At 42.1% G+C, this 15,255-nt stretch overlaps 2 protein-coding genes across 5 annotated transcripts in view; both read left to right on the top strand.

The window, feature by feature from the left end:
• The window catches only part of zfyve27 (zinc finger, FYVE domain containing 27), a 10,334-nt gene extending 1,275 nt beyond the window's left edge, over window positions 1-9,059 (top strand). The window contains exons 2-12 of one of the 4 annotated variants that reach the window (XM_084082739.1): window positions 1-24; window positions 654-724; window positions 858-1,044; window positions 1,289-1,384; window positions 1,560-1,672; window positions 2,987-3,114; window positions 4,131-4,202; window positions 7,033-7,174; window positions 7,353-7,399; window positions 7,513-7,594; window positions 8,048-9,059. The exon at window positions 1-24 is cut by the window's left edge and continues 222 nt beyond it. In XM_084082739.1, coding sequence (XP_083938865.1) covers window positions 1-24; window positions 654-724; window positions 858-1,044; window positions 1,289-1,384; window positions 1,560-1,672; window positions 2,987-3,114; window positions 4,131-4,202; window positions 7,033-7,174; window positions 7,353-7,399; window positions 7,513-7,594; window positions 8,048-8,118 — 1,033 coding nt within the window. In that variant the 3' untranslated portion in view covers window positions 8,119-9,059. Of the gene's footprint in view, window positions 25-653; window positions 725-857; window positions 1,045-1,288; window positions 1,385-1,559; window positions 1,673-2,986; window positions 3,136-4,130; window positions 4,203-7,032; window positions 7,175-7,352; window positions 7,400-7,512; window positions 7,595-8,047 lie in introns of all 4 variants that reach the window. The other 3 variants (XM_084082738.1, XM_084082741.1, XM_084082740.1) reach the window with 3 other exon arrangements.
• A 492-nt stretch (window positions 9,060-9,551) lies between these two features.
• LOC311055040 (golgin subfamily A member 7B-like) lies at window positions 9,552-13,009 on the top strand (the record flags this gene model as incomplete). The annotated part of the gene is made up of 5 exons (XM_084071112.1): window positions 9,552-9,563; window positions 10,705-10,830; window positions 11,229-11,381; window positions 11,497-11,598; window positions 11,863-13,009. 5 exons carry the CDS (start codon window positions 9,552-9,554, stop codon window positions 11,944-11,946), a joined length of 477 nt encoding a protein of 158 aa, XP_083927238.1. The 3' UTR covers window positions 11,947-13,009.
• Window positions 13,010-15,255: the final 2,246 nt, after the last annotated feature.

Here is a 15,255-nt window from a genome sequence, read left to right as displayed (position 1 = left end):
TGAGCTGATTCGCTACTTACTCGGGTGCGTGTGCTTCAAAAACAACATTAATATAACAGCCACACATCTTATTTATTGTCTCTATTAGACTACAAGAAATATGTGAACAGTGCCGTGAAACGTATTTCACACAGGTTCAGGATTTGTTTCCATACGCTACAGCTCGGTTTCAGATAAGGTTCTCAGAACATGACATCTTTCTAAAACAGCAAAAAATAGCAAATCTGCAAGCTCACAGAGTGCCGTGACCATGTAGATCTAGTATTTCTTCCCCTTGAAGGGTGGTTTGGTTATAAAGGAGAAAAAGACTTCACAGGTTTTGGAAAGTGTCAGGTTATGGATAGTCTGGGAGGCATTGCGTCGGAGCTTGGACAGCAGGGGCGCGGCCACTGCGTTGTGATTCAAATCAACTTTTTAGACGAGTTGCACAGCTCTCAGACCGGTAAGAGGCGTGTCCGCTCAGATTCTGAGCGTAAGTTACATCCCGCCCACAAATACCAGGGCTCTGGCCCAGAAGTTCCTCGCCAGAGCTGGCGAAAACTTCTGGGAACTCAGATTAGGTTATGGAAGGTTCTGGGTTGCACGTAGTTGAAAAGAGCTTTTATGTTAAAGTGCTTCACATTCTGAAATAGTCACTATTTCCTGTCTCTCAGGTGGAGGATGCCCCTGTGTTCTCTGCTTGTCTATATACTCCTGAATATCTTCTTCTTTACTGTTAGTGAAGGTAAGGTGACATTCAACAGAAGGTTTTTAACATTGGTGTGCCTCATTTCTGTATGCTACAAACCATGGAACAATTCATTCATTTCAGCATGTACTTGTATGTCTGTCATCTTCTCTCTCATCCGTTTTATCAGTGGGTTGGTTCTTGGTGTGTGTGCTGGGGGTGTCGGCACCTGCTGCCCTGGGCTACCTGCAGGACATGTGTGGGGGTGAGACTTCGGAGGCAGAGCTCCAGAGGAGGCGGTATAATGCCGTGCACCGCCGAGATCTGCTGCAGGTGAATCTCACCAAACAGGATGCCATGCTGCAAGTCAAAGACCTGTAAGTGTGTGTGTGTTTGTAGGAATTGTAGGATGTGCACTTGTATGATATCACACTATGTCAAATTTGTCAATCCTGTAAATAAAGGAAAAATACTTTTTAGAGATTAGAATTAGTTCACAGAGTGAACTAATTCTAATTTATACCATTTATGCCATTTTCTATGCATTTTGACTTTTGTTAGTTTGTGTTTATCTTAACTGAGTTTGCATTAGCATGTTCTCATGTGTCAATTTTTCAATAGGTTGAAGCATCTGGATGATATGCTGTCTACTGCCTGTGTGTCAGCAGAATCTGTGTACAAGGTCCTATACTGGGACAATCACTCCAAGTCCTCTAGGTACAGTATATATCTACACACACACACACACACACACACACACACACACACACACACACACACACACACACACACACACACACACAGATCTATCAACAGTTGATAGATCACTAGATCTATGCTTTGTTTTTCCTGTACTTGCAGATAAAGTGTGTGTGTGTGTCTTTTGTTCTAGGTTCTATGGAGGGTTATTGTTGGTGATGTGTCTGCTGTACACCACTCCAGTGGCCTGGATGCTGGCTGTGCTCAACAGCGCCCTCTTCCTGTGGAACAAAGACTTCTGCAGAGGTTACTTTAGACATAGAAATTGCTATCTGATATCTTCTTCCTCATCTTGGGTCTCATTTATAAAAAATCCTTTGATTTTCAACCAGTCTTTGGGGATATTTCTTGCCCAGCATTGCTTCTGTTGATATATAGAATGAAGATTTAACATCAAGGATTCTTGTTTTGTTTTCGTTTTTCTGGAGGTATTGCGCTGATGTTGTAGTCGTTTACTTTGGACGTATTGTCAGGCTCTTTCTCTCCCAGTGTTGCCAGATGGGAAATGTTAAATCTTAGTTCCGTAAAATTTCATTATTCAATTCACCAACAACCCTTAACAAGAGTCAATAACAACAGCAGAATTTGGCATTGACAGAGAAGATTTGGCACATTTTTAATGGGAGCAGCAACCCACATACTCTGCTGCTCATCCCAGAAATACATGTTCCTTACAAATCGGGCACCATTTAAAAGGGAAATAAACAGGCATTCCAACGGTATAATGTTATTGCCAAGTAGCGATCACAAATTTTGGAACTTTTTGTTTTGTTTATATCCTACGCTCAAAGTGAGAGTTGTGTTCGTGTCCTCGGCAGTAAGTTGGACTCATTCTCATAGGGGTTGGCCTCTGCCAGGGTTGCAAATTCAATTGTGACGTATCCTGTATGAGATATTCATGGCCAGGATCTTAAGGCGCAGTCATGTCGTAGACGTAGAGGGTTTACAGTTAGGTGAGCTGGGTGGAATTGCATCACTGCTTTTTGCAGAGGATGTGGTCCTGATTTCATCATCGGTCTGTGACCTCCAGCTCTCATTCTTTAATGAAATGAATGGGCTTTACATTCCATTATCTAATTATGTAATTGTTCAAAATGGGTAGACTATTAATCACTGGTTTTAGCTGGCAGGCCACTATGTTGGACCAAGCAAGTTGGATGGAGGCTGACTCTTGTGTTGATATATTGATGTGTTGAAATACCATAGGTGAAGCAGGAACGAGCTGCTGCAGAACAGCCACAGAGTAGAGCTGGATTGGGTAACAGCACGACCATTTTGGTTGTGTGGAGGTGTCCTGCCTCACATAGTAGATTTCACACCTTACGGTTAATTTAACTCTTTATTTAAATGTCACTGTCTGAGTCAAATTCCAAATTCCAAAAAATCTTACAAGCGCAAATAACAGATCTACAAGACCACATCGCGTCACACGCTTGTAGTTTGGCTATTTTCACTCGTATGATGTCGCAGCAGCCTTCAGACTGTGGACTGTCAGTCACTTGGATGTAAAGCTCCTGTGGAATGTTGTAGGTTGTAGAACCGTCTCTTTTGTGGTTCCAGTTCTGCTGAACCTTCTGGAGCTGTTCAACCCAGGTCGGGCCCAGGCTTCAGACACAGAGACGGGGCACGCCGAGCAGGATCAACACAGTAACCTGCAGGACTGGCCCCCTACACCCACCAGTCTGGAGGTGAGGTGGACAGCGAGTGTGGTGAATGAAATACTTAAACCCTCTATACTTTTGATTGATTGATTGATTGAATACGTTATTGGCAGTTTGAAGCAGTACAGTAAAACAATGCCAAAAGGATAACACAAAAAGCCCTGGGGGGGCTTGTTTCCCTTGTGGCGAGACAACACATTACATAAGAACAAGAAGACAATAATAGATATTTCTTAAAACAGGGGTCTTCAACGTTTTCAGGCCAAGGACCCCCTAGCTGAGAGAGAGAGATGAAGCAGGGACCCCCCTCTATATTATATAAAATTGTGTTTCAGATTAAAGTTTTTTTTTACTTAGTCTGCTATTATTTCCCTCTACACCTATAGCCTTTTTGCTAATAATAGCCGATCTACATGCTCTCTGCGAGGCGTTGAGAGCTTGTAGATCTGCTATTTTCGGCTAATGTTCCCCTCAGAAAAGGAATTGTAGGGTTCAAGTGGTTAATGTAAAAAAAACTAAATCCTATCACTCAAAGATTTGGCGGACCCCCTATAGTAGCTCTGAGGACCCCCTAGGGGTCCCGGACCCCCTGCCGGACCTCCCCTAGGGGTCCCGGACCCCCTGTACTGACCTGAGTACTTGATCTACTCTTGTTTCCCTCTACACGCCAAATGTATTTGCCAAAAATAGCCGATCTAGCTCGTAGATCGTCTATTTTCCATGAATGTTCGCCCCCCAGAATAGGGATACTAGGGACGGTTCAGGTGGTTAACAGATGGGAGATCGGTGAGGGGGGGAGATGGGAGGAGATTGAGGGAGAGGGTGGTCTCAGGATGGGAGGGCTTGTTGCTGGATGGAATGTAATGATGGCACATTAACAACACAGAGATCACATGCACTCTGTAAGCTGCTTATGTCTTGATCCCCTGCTATTCCAATTCATACATGTATATAATCTCAGTTTGTGAATAATACATAACTGTGTGTGTATGATAACATTAATATGATAACTGTGCATGTGTATGCGGTTGTGCACTGTGTAGGACCTATCGCCTGGCAGCGTTGAGGAGGCCGAGGAGGCGGAGCCCGATGACGAGTTTAAAGATGCTATTGAGGTAGTGATCGACCGATGACCGGCATGCCTATTTTTTCTACTTTGGCTCATATTCAGCCTTTTCCTCCACATATCATCTATTGGCCTCATGGTATTGGAGTGATTAGTTGAGCCAAGTGAAGTGCGAGTGTAAAACACCTGCTTGTATATGTCTGTCAGTCTCTCTGCAAATCTGTCCACTAGAGGGTGCTGCCTTGCAGCTTGCCTTGTTAGTAGTTGTGTGATTTTCCACATAGTCCTGAAGTTCCCCTCATAGTCACATATTATGGGTTCCCACAACAGTGCTACAACACAAATGGTCTAATTGTAAATGGTCTAGAAAATTGGCTACATTGCATTTGGAGGTCCCCCATTTCTGCAAGGTTTGTCCCTACATATATAGTAGCTACAATCTGGGTAGATAGAACTTTATCAACCATCCAAACAGCCAGGTTAAATTTAGTCCTTAAGTATTTTATAGAAAGATTTTCATTTGCACATCTCTACTTCTGAAGAGAAGCAGTCATAGATGAAGATGGACAGACCTATGTTGTTAAAGTTCTAATTGATAAATTCCACCAGTGAGCCTGAGCCATGGTCTCTTTGAATTGAATTGATTTGGATACAGTAAGTGTCCCAGCATTTTGCCTGCAAAATGTTTAACTTTGATTACTTAAAAATGTTAGCTTGCATATTGGCCTGCAACCTTAACAGAACAATAATTATCGGAGTCAGCTGAAAAAACGGTCGATCACTACATTGAGGTAAAGAAAACTTCACAACTCTTCTCATTTCTATCTCTTTCCTTCTTTACCATGGCTGTGTCTGCCCTTTCCTATTGTCTATGAATTCTTTCAAACTTTAGTATTTATCAGATTTTTCATTGTCTTGGTGTGAAATGAAATGTCCTGGTATAATACTGATGGCACCTTCCCCACCCTGTGCCCTCTTTGCTTATAGTGGCAAATCTGATGTGATGAATAAGAGGTAGCTAGTTATTTGATATCTTCTAATAGTCATAGATTAGCAGTAACAAAAGAAGATACAGTACACATCTGTCAATATGTTTGCTTCCGCTGCTTGCTGCTGCTTTTTGTCAATGAGTGACAAGCTCTAACCCAAGTGACTCATCTCCTGTTCTTTCTCTGCTGTCCTTTGAACTCAGGAGCACTCTATTTCTCAGCAGGTGAGTGTAGCGCCCCTCTGTTTAGCAGAGGCCATCACACTGAGTCTCTGAAACTAGCTTTTTGAGAAGCCCTTTTCCCGTTGTGTGCTCATGATGATCAACCTTTCGGTGTTTGTGTGTTGTTTTGAAGAATGTGTGTATGCATGTCTGAATGTCTTTTCTCATGCGTAGACCAAATTTTACATCTACTATTAAATGTTAATTCTACTGTATGACATTTTTCTTTTGTATTGCTCTGCTTCCCTTTATAAGGTGTCGCCTTTGGTCTTAGTGGTAAGTGGTTTCTCCCTCTTCCTCCCCCTGTCCCTCATCTACCCATCCCTCCTCCATCATCATTGAAATAGCAACAAAGAAACCTGGTTGTAAAAATGTTGGCAATAATTAAAATTACTTGGATCTGTGTCGCTCGTCTTCCCATCTCTTATCAGGTGGTCATTCTTGTATATTGGCAAGTCTGATAAAAGATGGGAAATATTATATATATATATCTATAGTCCTGTCTTCTTCATATCCCTGCAGTGTGTGTGTTTTTGGCTAAATGACTGCATGTTAAATGTATTATGCACATTTTTGTAGGCATTCTGCGACATAGAGACATAGGATTTTTACTGGTCTGTTTGATTGACTGGCTGTGGTATGAAAGTTAGCAGCCCTTTGGCTGAAGACTGTCACACAGTCAGTGGGCAGAGGCAATTGTGACCCTTCTGTCCTCCAAATGTCACTTACGTGGTTGGCCTTAATAAGTGAGTATATTAGTCATGAAACCTGAAATGAAAGATAAAACCATATAGTCATCTGTATTCACAACCATGTGTGGCGATAAGTTATGTTTATATTTGGCAGATGGTATAAAGGGTTTTATAATTCATGGATTGTTTGAGATCTAAATACATTTGTTGAAAATCTCTGACTAATACACCCAGTTGGGTTTATCATTCTGAAGGCCAAAAGGAACAAATTAACAAATGCACCTAGTCTGTGTATGAGGAGCGTAAACAACTAGGGTTCCGTATGTTTGGGAACTACGTTTCTAATCCCTACCAGTCTCTCCAAGTTCTCTCCTCCCTGTTTGCCAATGACCTGTTCATTCTTTAGCTACTTTCCGAGTGTGATTTTAGTCCCATGTGGAACATTATTTGCGATGATTGCCAAATGTAATTTCCCATGGGTGTTATAGTTAATAGTCTAATAGACACACTGACTTTGTCAATTGTATTGACTCTGCAGTCTGTTTGTATTTTCTTTATTTTTTTCTCTAGCTCTCTACCTCTTTATACTGCTACAGTGACTTCGGGGAGTAATCGATTTCTCACATGGATCTGATATATAACTATACAGTTCCAGTAACAGCAAAAGGGATAAGGGCAAAGAATACAGGGCAGAGTGTTTAAGATTGTGCAGTCCACTACAAAAAATTAGAAATCGACTAAGCTAAGCCTGCATTAATGTGCCAAGAGTCATTTGATCTGGTGTTCTCCACTGATTGCTCCCATGGTGGGATGTAAAATGATATCATTGTGATGCCCTCTGCTGTTTTCACAGTGAATTACGTCCAGCTTGACCCGATGCTGAGCCGTCTGGCAACGTTTCCTGGAATACTCCAAAAGGATAATCATGTTTTAACTCAGTTTGTGGATGATTCTCTCTTTCTCCCTCTCCCTCTCAGGAGGATGACGATGTCCATCTGGGGACTCCGGACTATGATAACATCTCTGACTGTGGCCTCCTTAGCCGCAAAGAACCAATCCGCAGCAAGGTCTCCATGCTGACTGAGAAACTACGCAAGCGTTACCCCACCACGGCCACAGGTCAGCCAGCTCTGATTACTCCCTACACCGACCAGTTGTGTCCTTCACTCCTGTATTTATAACATTTAAGAAAAAACTCTCCTGATCACAATATTCTCATGTCCATATTTTTTCTTTTTCTCACATCTGTTTACTGTCTTGTCTCTTTCTTTATCACTTTCTTCCTCGCTCCCCAAAGGCAACTGTTCTAGCTGCAATGCAGTCTTCTCAGTGCTGAAGAAAAGGGTGAGACTGACAAGCCTGCTATGAACAAGAATCAGAGACGTGTTCAGTGGTTATGTGTGTCCTCTCACATGTTACAGAGATGATAATAGACCTTGTGTCTCTTCCCGTTTCAGAGGAGCTGCAGTAACTGTGGCAACAGCTTTTGCTCTCGATGCTGTTCCTTCAAGGTGCTCAGATCCTGCATGGGCGCCACAGGTGAGAAGCCGGGATCCAACAAGAAGTACCTGGATTACTATTACTGCTACTACAGTGAAATCCGGACTGTTAATTTAACTGAGATCAATTTCTGCACCCTGAAAGTTACAGATTTTACTGTGTACTACTGCTATTGTTCCAGAATTACTACACCTGGGGGAGGGGGGCTGTTTATCACTCGGGTTAACTACTTAAGCCATATACTTCATATATGACAGTTCTTTGACCATTTTCACCTAAAATGACATGCCCGAATTAGGGATGCCAGGTTTAAAGTGGTTAAGAGCAAGATTCAAAAGTATGGAATATTCATAACGACTCTGACCAGATAAAACACCAGAATTGATGCTCAGCGCCTTATCACACTGCTGGAATTTCTAGCATAGAAAACAGGAAGAAATGCTTTGGTGGATACACGGCCTAACTCTGTCCTCACGTCTCCCCTCTCTTTAGCTCCGGAGGCCCAGAGAGAAACCGTGTTTGTTTGTGCCACCTGCAACTCCTCCCTCAACAAGATGCTATGAGAGAGCAAGACAGAACTTCTTTTTTTTTATCTTTATTTCCCAAGATGACCAGCGGACCTTTCACTGTTCTACCCCTCTGCCCTTCAGCTTACCTATATGGCTCGTACAACGCCTTGGCTTCCAAAAGTTCAAGCACTTCTATCTGTGATGAGAGTGCTTGTCCCTATGTTAAACTTCCTGACACCCTCACTATGCTAAACACCTGCCTGGTTAGTTGTTCATGTTGTGGTAGTGGGCTTATCCACTGAAGAGGACTGCTCCCTGCACTGTTACTGTAGGACCCCCACGTTACAGTCATGATGGGAGACACTAATGGTGTCATTGTTCCCACCATCCCAGGAAGTGGACCTTCTTGGTGACTGAGACATGTTACGGTTTGGCCCCCTCCCCCAACCCATCTTTAGATGCCTGCAAACAAAAGGAAGGACCTTTACTTTTCCCTTTGCTGGGTGAAGGAAGACCGTGTGGGTTCAACTTTGCTTGCTGGGGTAGTGAGCTTAGGTGATTGTTGTGCTTTTTACATGCTTTGCTCATCCCCTCCCTTGCAGACAAAAAGTGATTCATCTCTAGTCTTGCCATGTCAAGATACTGAGCTCTGTGTAGCAGTTTAACTGTACTGTAAAAGCTTAAAGGAGACTGTTAGAAAAAGCATTGCCATAGAGGTGTCATTACCCAAAAAGTGGATTCCAGAGGAAAAGTTGTGTTTTTAAAACTGATTCAGACACAGATGATTGTAGTTGTTGCTATGCTTTTATTGTAATCCTATAAAGCCTGTTACTGTAAAATGTTCTACTGTATGTAATATATATTTAATTTAAATCCCCCGGAAAATGCACATTAAATGAACTATTGATTTGTTCTGTATATTTTGACCACTTAAAGGATGAAATATGCATATATCATTGATTATATTAAACTCTGACAATTTGGATATTTAAAAACAGATTCTGTGTTTTTTTTCCATTTGGGCAGTAATCCTGAAAAGTGTGACTTGTTGCTTAATGTGTTAATTGATTAAATAGTACTTTAACAGTTTGCAAAGACAAGCACAGGCAAGTACAGTTCAATACATGGTCTGTTAAGAGGATTTTAAACCCAAGAAAGCACTATGGCTGGTTTCCATTAGGGTCCTTTGTACTCAATTCATCGAAGATGTTCATTACAAGTTCATTTATACCAGAGCCGTATGTATATCATTAAAATCCAATAAGACTCGTGCCAGAGGTATTCATATCACGTATCTGGAAATATTGCCATGACGTCGTTAAAACGGTAAGATGCACATAGTGATTTTACGCCCAATGCTCCTCTATTCGTGTGGTCTCCGCCTTCTACTCCCCTCCCCCCTTCAGTCCTCCAATCCGTTCTGTCTCCAAAGCGATTTCAGCACAGAGTAGACTGGGACTCGTCCCTATACGGCCACGGATGGCAACATGGCGACGGAGGTGAGAATATAATATACACACGACAATGAATCTTTTGAGATGCTTATTTTTGTGGTGTTGGAAAGCAGCTTTTATAATGTTATTTGGCTGTTTCTACAATAATGAAACCGCGAATGCTGCCACAATGTCTAGGCATGGCACAGCCTATCCTACAGGCTACACAAGGTTAAATTGCGTGACTCAATCGCAGCACGGCGCACGCTTGAAACAATTTTATTTTTAATGTATTTCTTCTTTGGTCAATGTACAAAGCATGGCATTTGTTTTTAGCTTCTAGGGTGTACATTCGGTGAAGAATAGGAACTGCTTTGATTTTTAACTGGAAATAGAAGTAGGGCAGAAACAGCGGATCATCACGCAGACCTCGCGGTGTTAAGCTGTTTTTGTGAAAGCAGATCTCTTTTTGTGTGTTGTTGAGTCGTCCCGTTAATCCAGTGTCATGTTGCCACTGTGATGTTATGATGATCATGCGATGACTGCACAGTGTACATACATTTCAGCACCGCGGACAGCGACCGTTTAGAACGGTCTACTATTCTACAATATCACCTTCTCTCGTCTGAACCTGTAATGTTAAAAATACAAACGAGCGAATGATGCTTGACGGCATTGGGTTCATTTAACCGCTTCCCACCCCCACTATCATCTGCATAAAAAAAATGTTATAGAAAATTGTGGTTTCATCAGTCTGTTTAATTCTGTTTTGCTGAATTGATCTGTTGTGAGTTGTAGTGAAATGTTGTACCGTCTCCTCCTTCCAGCTTGCTTCCATATCCTGCCAGAGAGAGAATGAAAGATAAGATAGTATGTCCAGTACTGGGCTCTGGTCCAACAGGCAACAAGGCAGAGTCAGGTCCTGACAGATAGAGTAGTGATTGATCACATGCTGAGTGCTTGTCCTCTATCATCCAATATCCCTAAAGGCAACAGCATCTGCCATTGTTTGTAAACATTAAAATGGAATAGGTACAGAGGTGTGATATTCCGTAATATGACAGTCACTCGCCAAAAAGAACCGATACAAATACAATCTAAGAACATGTCATGATGCAACATATACATTTGTATAAATTAAACTTCACTGTGATGATAACCTTCAAATTAGCTTGAATATGCTTTCTGTGTGCTGTTTGTCCTCTAGTTCCACAACCTGCAGGAGCTGAGGCATAATGCATCACTGGCCAACAAAGTCTTCATTCAGAGGGACTATAGCGAAGGCACCACCTGCAAGTTTCAAACTAAGTTCCCCTCCGAACTGGAGAGCAGGGTGAGGGGGAGTGGGGCAAATTTTCATGCCTTTTCAGTTCAATGGCATATCTGTGTGACTCAGTGAGTAGGTGTGTGTGTATTTATATCCATGTAGTGTAGCTCACAAGTAAGAGTGCAATCGCTCTCAAGCCTGATCTCTGCCTCGGTGACAAGGTGGCACAGCAGTAATAAAATATTTGAAGAAAAGTTAGGATGTGTGGATGCATTGAATTATCTAATTTATACTTTGTTGTATGACGACACTGTCATACAATTAAGTGTGAATAAGGCTTTACTACTCAAGCTTTATTATGGGTTGGACCTGTTGGAAATTAACAACCTATCTGGCAACGTTTAGATGCACACTTTACTCACAGTAGGATAACGTATATACTGTATGCTCATGCGTGTCTCCAGATTGAGCGGACACTGTTTGAGGACACCGTGAAGACGTTGAACAACTACTACACCGAGGCGGAGAAGATTGGAGGCCAGTCCTACATGGAGGGATGCCTGGCCTGTTCCACAGCCTACCTCATCTTCCTCTGCATGGAGACACGCTATGAGAAGGTAAGACTGGAGATCTCTTACTGGCCCAGGATTACCCGGGTTGATAATCTGGTACCATTTGTTCTTTCGTTCTCTCATTTCAATTTGCCATAATTATGATTTGTCTGTGATTCAGGTACTTAAGAAGATTGCCAAGTATATTCAAGAACAAAATGAAAAGATCTACGCTCCCAGAGGGCTGCTCATCACAGATCCCATTGAAAGGGGAATGAGGGTCGTATCCTTAACTCTTTGTGTGCGTGTGTGTGTGTGTGTGTGTGTGTGTGTGTGTGTGTGTGTGTGTGTGTGTGTGTGTGTGTGTGTGTGTGTGTGTGTGTGTGTGTGTGTGTGTGTGTGTGTGTGTGTGTGTGTGTGTGTGTGTGTGTGTGTGTGTTACCGGGGGGGGGGGGCATGTATGCATGTGAGCATGTATCACCATGTGTGATCGTTGATCCACTTTCACACCTCTTATACCGGCAGCCCTTAACTCATCTTTCATTAGATTGAAATCTCTATTTATGAGGACCGAGGCTCCAGTGGTTCCAGCTCAGGCAGCAGCACAACATCCGGTAGCACTGGTCGATGACACGGCACACCACTCAACCATAGGCCCGTTTTGTCACTCACCACCATGGATGTCCACCTGGAGAAGCTGAGACAACAGACACAGAGCTCTTGGCTAAGTTCCAATAAAGGAATGTTGCTAGCATGTAAAACTAAACAAAAGCCAGGCATGTTGCTCCTCATCTCACACTGCTAAAGTTGTCCTGGTTTGACTCATGTGCAGGCTGCTAGGGAGGGAAGAGACTTCACATGAGACCCCACCTAGAATCAACCAAACAGAAAGCTCATTATTGCAGCTCATTTACCATCAACCGCTGGGGGATTAATAAAGTGTAAAAAAAAGAAAAAGGAAACCACATATACCACGCATTGGCCAAACGGTTAGTCTTTCCTAAACATGCTGGAATGTGGAATGTCATTTTACCGGATTGTGAGCAAATTATGTTGATATATGCAAACATTTGATCAGGTCAAGCACATAGCCAGTATACCTACCTGGAACCTAGCGCCCAGATGTGCTCGGGAACAGCAGCAGCCAATCTGGAATCTGCTGAGATTTAAATCATGTTATCCGTCTGGTAGCTATTGAATGTTGCTCAGTACCTCCATGTACATTCTGTAGCAGATCTGTAGTCTTTCTCATTCGCGGCTTGTATGTTATTTATTACATCATCTAAAATCACATGCACAATGCACATGCTCATAGACACGAACAACTGTACACTAACCTCTTGGTTACAATGTACGGGACCAACTCCTCCTAAATGTTGATTATTATGCAAATACATTCTGTACATGTAGCAGTCCTTGGAGAGAGAATGATTTAAAGTCTTCCTTAAGTCCATGTGTCATGTTCAAAATACACATCCCTTCCTTTTATTATGGTATAAACCTCCAAAGAACCATAACTGCCAATATGATTCCTCCAAATGTGAACATGTTACAGTACAGTATGTGTGCAAAACTGAAAGGCAAATTTATACTTCATCACATGACCCTGTTTTCAACTGAAAGAAGTGTCAATGCAACACTTTTTCCCCAGTTGAAAATAAGTGATTTTTATCGAGCAACACATGTCAAGAGGGTTGTGCAACAAAATATAAATTAGCCTTCAAGAAACACATTTTAATACTGCTTTTTTGTTTAATACACATGGTAATGAGGTGTGTATGACCAACATCAAATAAATACTGCTTCATCACCACAATATTACGGTAATCTGTTTTCTTTCTGTGCATCATTTGATAACCATCAGCCCGTTTATAATCACCCTGAAGATGTTGATTTGAACAATTTCTATCAGGCTTGGTTCCTTGTCTTTCAGGGGTGCAACACAGTTGACATTTATTGATTTTAATGACAAGTAAATACAGTAGATTTCCATATGCAAAATGGAGCAAAACTTGAAAGGAGAGAGAGAAGGAGAGGGACCAGAAGGAGGAAAGGAGAAGAGGGGTGGAGGTGTGAAGGAAATATTAATTTCAATTGGGCCTAAACATAACCGGGAGAGAGGTTATGTTTAGGCCTGGGAGTGAGGAGGTTAACATAACAGGTACATGAGAATGATGAAAAACACTTGGGAACTGTGGTGCAAAACCAGTGAACCTCTTAAAATAACTGACTGTAGTACAACTAGTCACCCCTTTTGATTATCCAACCTGTTCCAGTCAGAAAACACATCAAGAATCGTGCTTCCTTTCTTTCAAATGTCTTTTTTTGGATATTGGAAAGTGATGTGCGATACATTAGTCCAACAGTTTCCACCTTACATTTAAAGGTAGGGTAAGTGGTTTTCTTTGTTTAAAATAAGTGTTAAATAGCTCTATATTCTGATACTCATTGCTATATAGATATATAGATATATACTGTATATAGTGTTTGTTCAGTAACAGGTGTCTCGATGTCTCCCCAGCTCTTTATTAAACAGAAAATGCATTTTCAAGGTTACAGATTAAACAAGTGAAATTGGAAGTAATGACACAAAGAAATTAGCTGACAAAACTGGAACACTATGAAGAACCCAAAAGCTACAGACTGTGGTAAAGCCTGCTAGGGTTTAAAAATCCATCATGGCAGAATGAGATGTTTGACTGGCCAGCGGCATCGACGACACAACACAAGACACAGGTGGAGCCAGACCTGGAGGCAACCCACAGTGCCCAGAACCTCCTAGTGTCTCCAACACCCACTGTCAACAGCTCACCTGCCACCCTAAGCCTCCAAGAGGCCGTGGGGGCAGTAGCATGCCTCTTGGACACAGGCCGGGGTCTGATCAGCCTCAGGTCGGTGACGGGTCGCCTGGAAGAGGGTGTCTGTTGCAAGACCCGAAACACCCAGTTGCTCAGTAGATGTTTTGTTAACTGAAAATGAAGCTGATATATGGGTACTCTCTGAAATGTTGTCACCCACCTGAAATTGTATTTTCTGTTTATTGAAGAGCTGGAGAGACTGCTAGGGAGACTCCTCTTACTGAACAAACATTCTATACCAACAGTGCTTCAACCTTTAACAAAAAACGTTTTGTTTTAACCAAAAAAATATCACTTACCCTAGCTTTAAATCTGACACATTCAGTGTAATGGTTCGTTACATTCACACATTCAAGAAAATATAGTAACATTTATTATAGACTTCTACCACTGAGTTGATTTGTCCTGGCTGAATGGGGTCATCAAATGCCACATGGCCAAGAGACCTCCAAACCCGTCACCTGTTACTTCCTGTGAATTAATAGGGGATAGGAGATATGAGGCTCAAGTTCAAGTTGGGGGCTTTATTGTCTCTAAAAGGAAACTTGAAGCAGAGCATAATTATAGATTATAATTACACATGCACATCATAGATAAGATACAGAAAATCATGTGATACATCCTTTTTTATGGCGGTGATGAATCAATTCTAGATCTGTTATGGAGCAAGATATATAGCACAAGATTATGTAGGTAGTGAAGAAGGACAAGAACATAGTCTAAAGTGGCGACCATCTCACATATAGCCTGAGCTACCATCTATGATGTGTTTGTGGGCTTCACTCTGATTGGCAACGCTGTTCCCCTGGCACACCCACAGGCACAAGCACCAAACTGGGTGTAAGGGATCACACAACAAACAGTTATTGGATGAGCCCTGACTGACTGGATTCACTGGTAAGATTTGTAAAGGTAATATACACCTCTAGAGAATAGATGGTATAAAATTGTATCCTTTCCTGCACTCTCTCTGTCTGTCTGTCTGTCTCTCAAACACACACACACACACACACAGACGCACGCACGCACGCACACGCGCGCACACACATACACACACACACACACACACACACACACACACA

The sequence above is a fragment of the Gymnoscopelus microlampas genome, assembly GCF_963454915.1.
Source record: "Gymnoscopelus microlampas genome assembly, chromosome: 2".
Taxonomy (NCBI): Eukaryota; Metazoa; Chordata; class Actinopteri; order Myctophiformes; family Myctophidae; genus Gymnoscopelus; species Gymnoscopelus microlampas.
The sequence above is the reverse complement of the archived record's forward strand: the minus strand, read 5'-3'. Positions and strand labels throughout refer to the sequence as shown.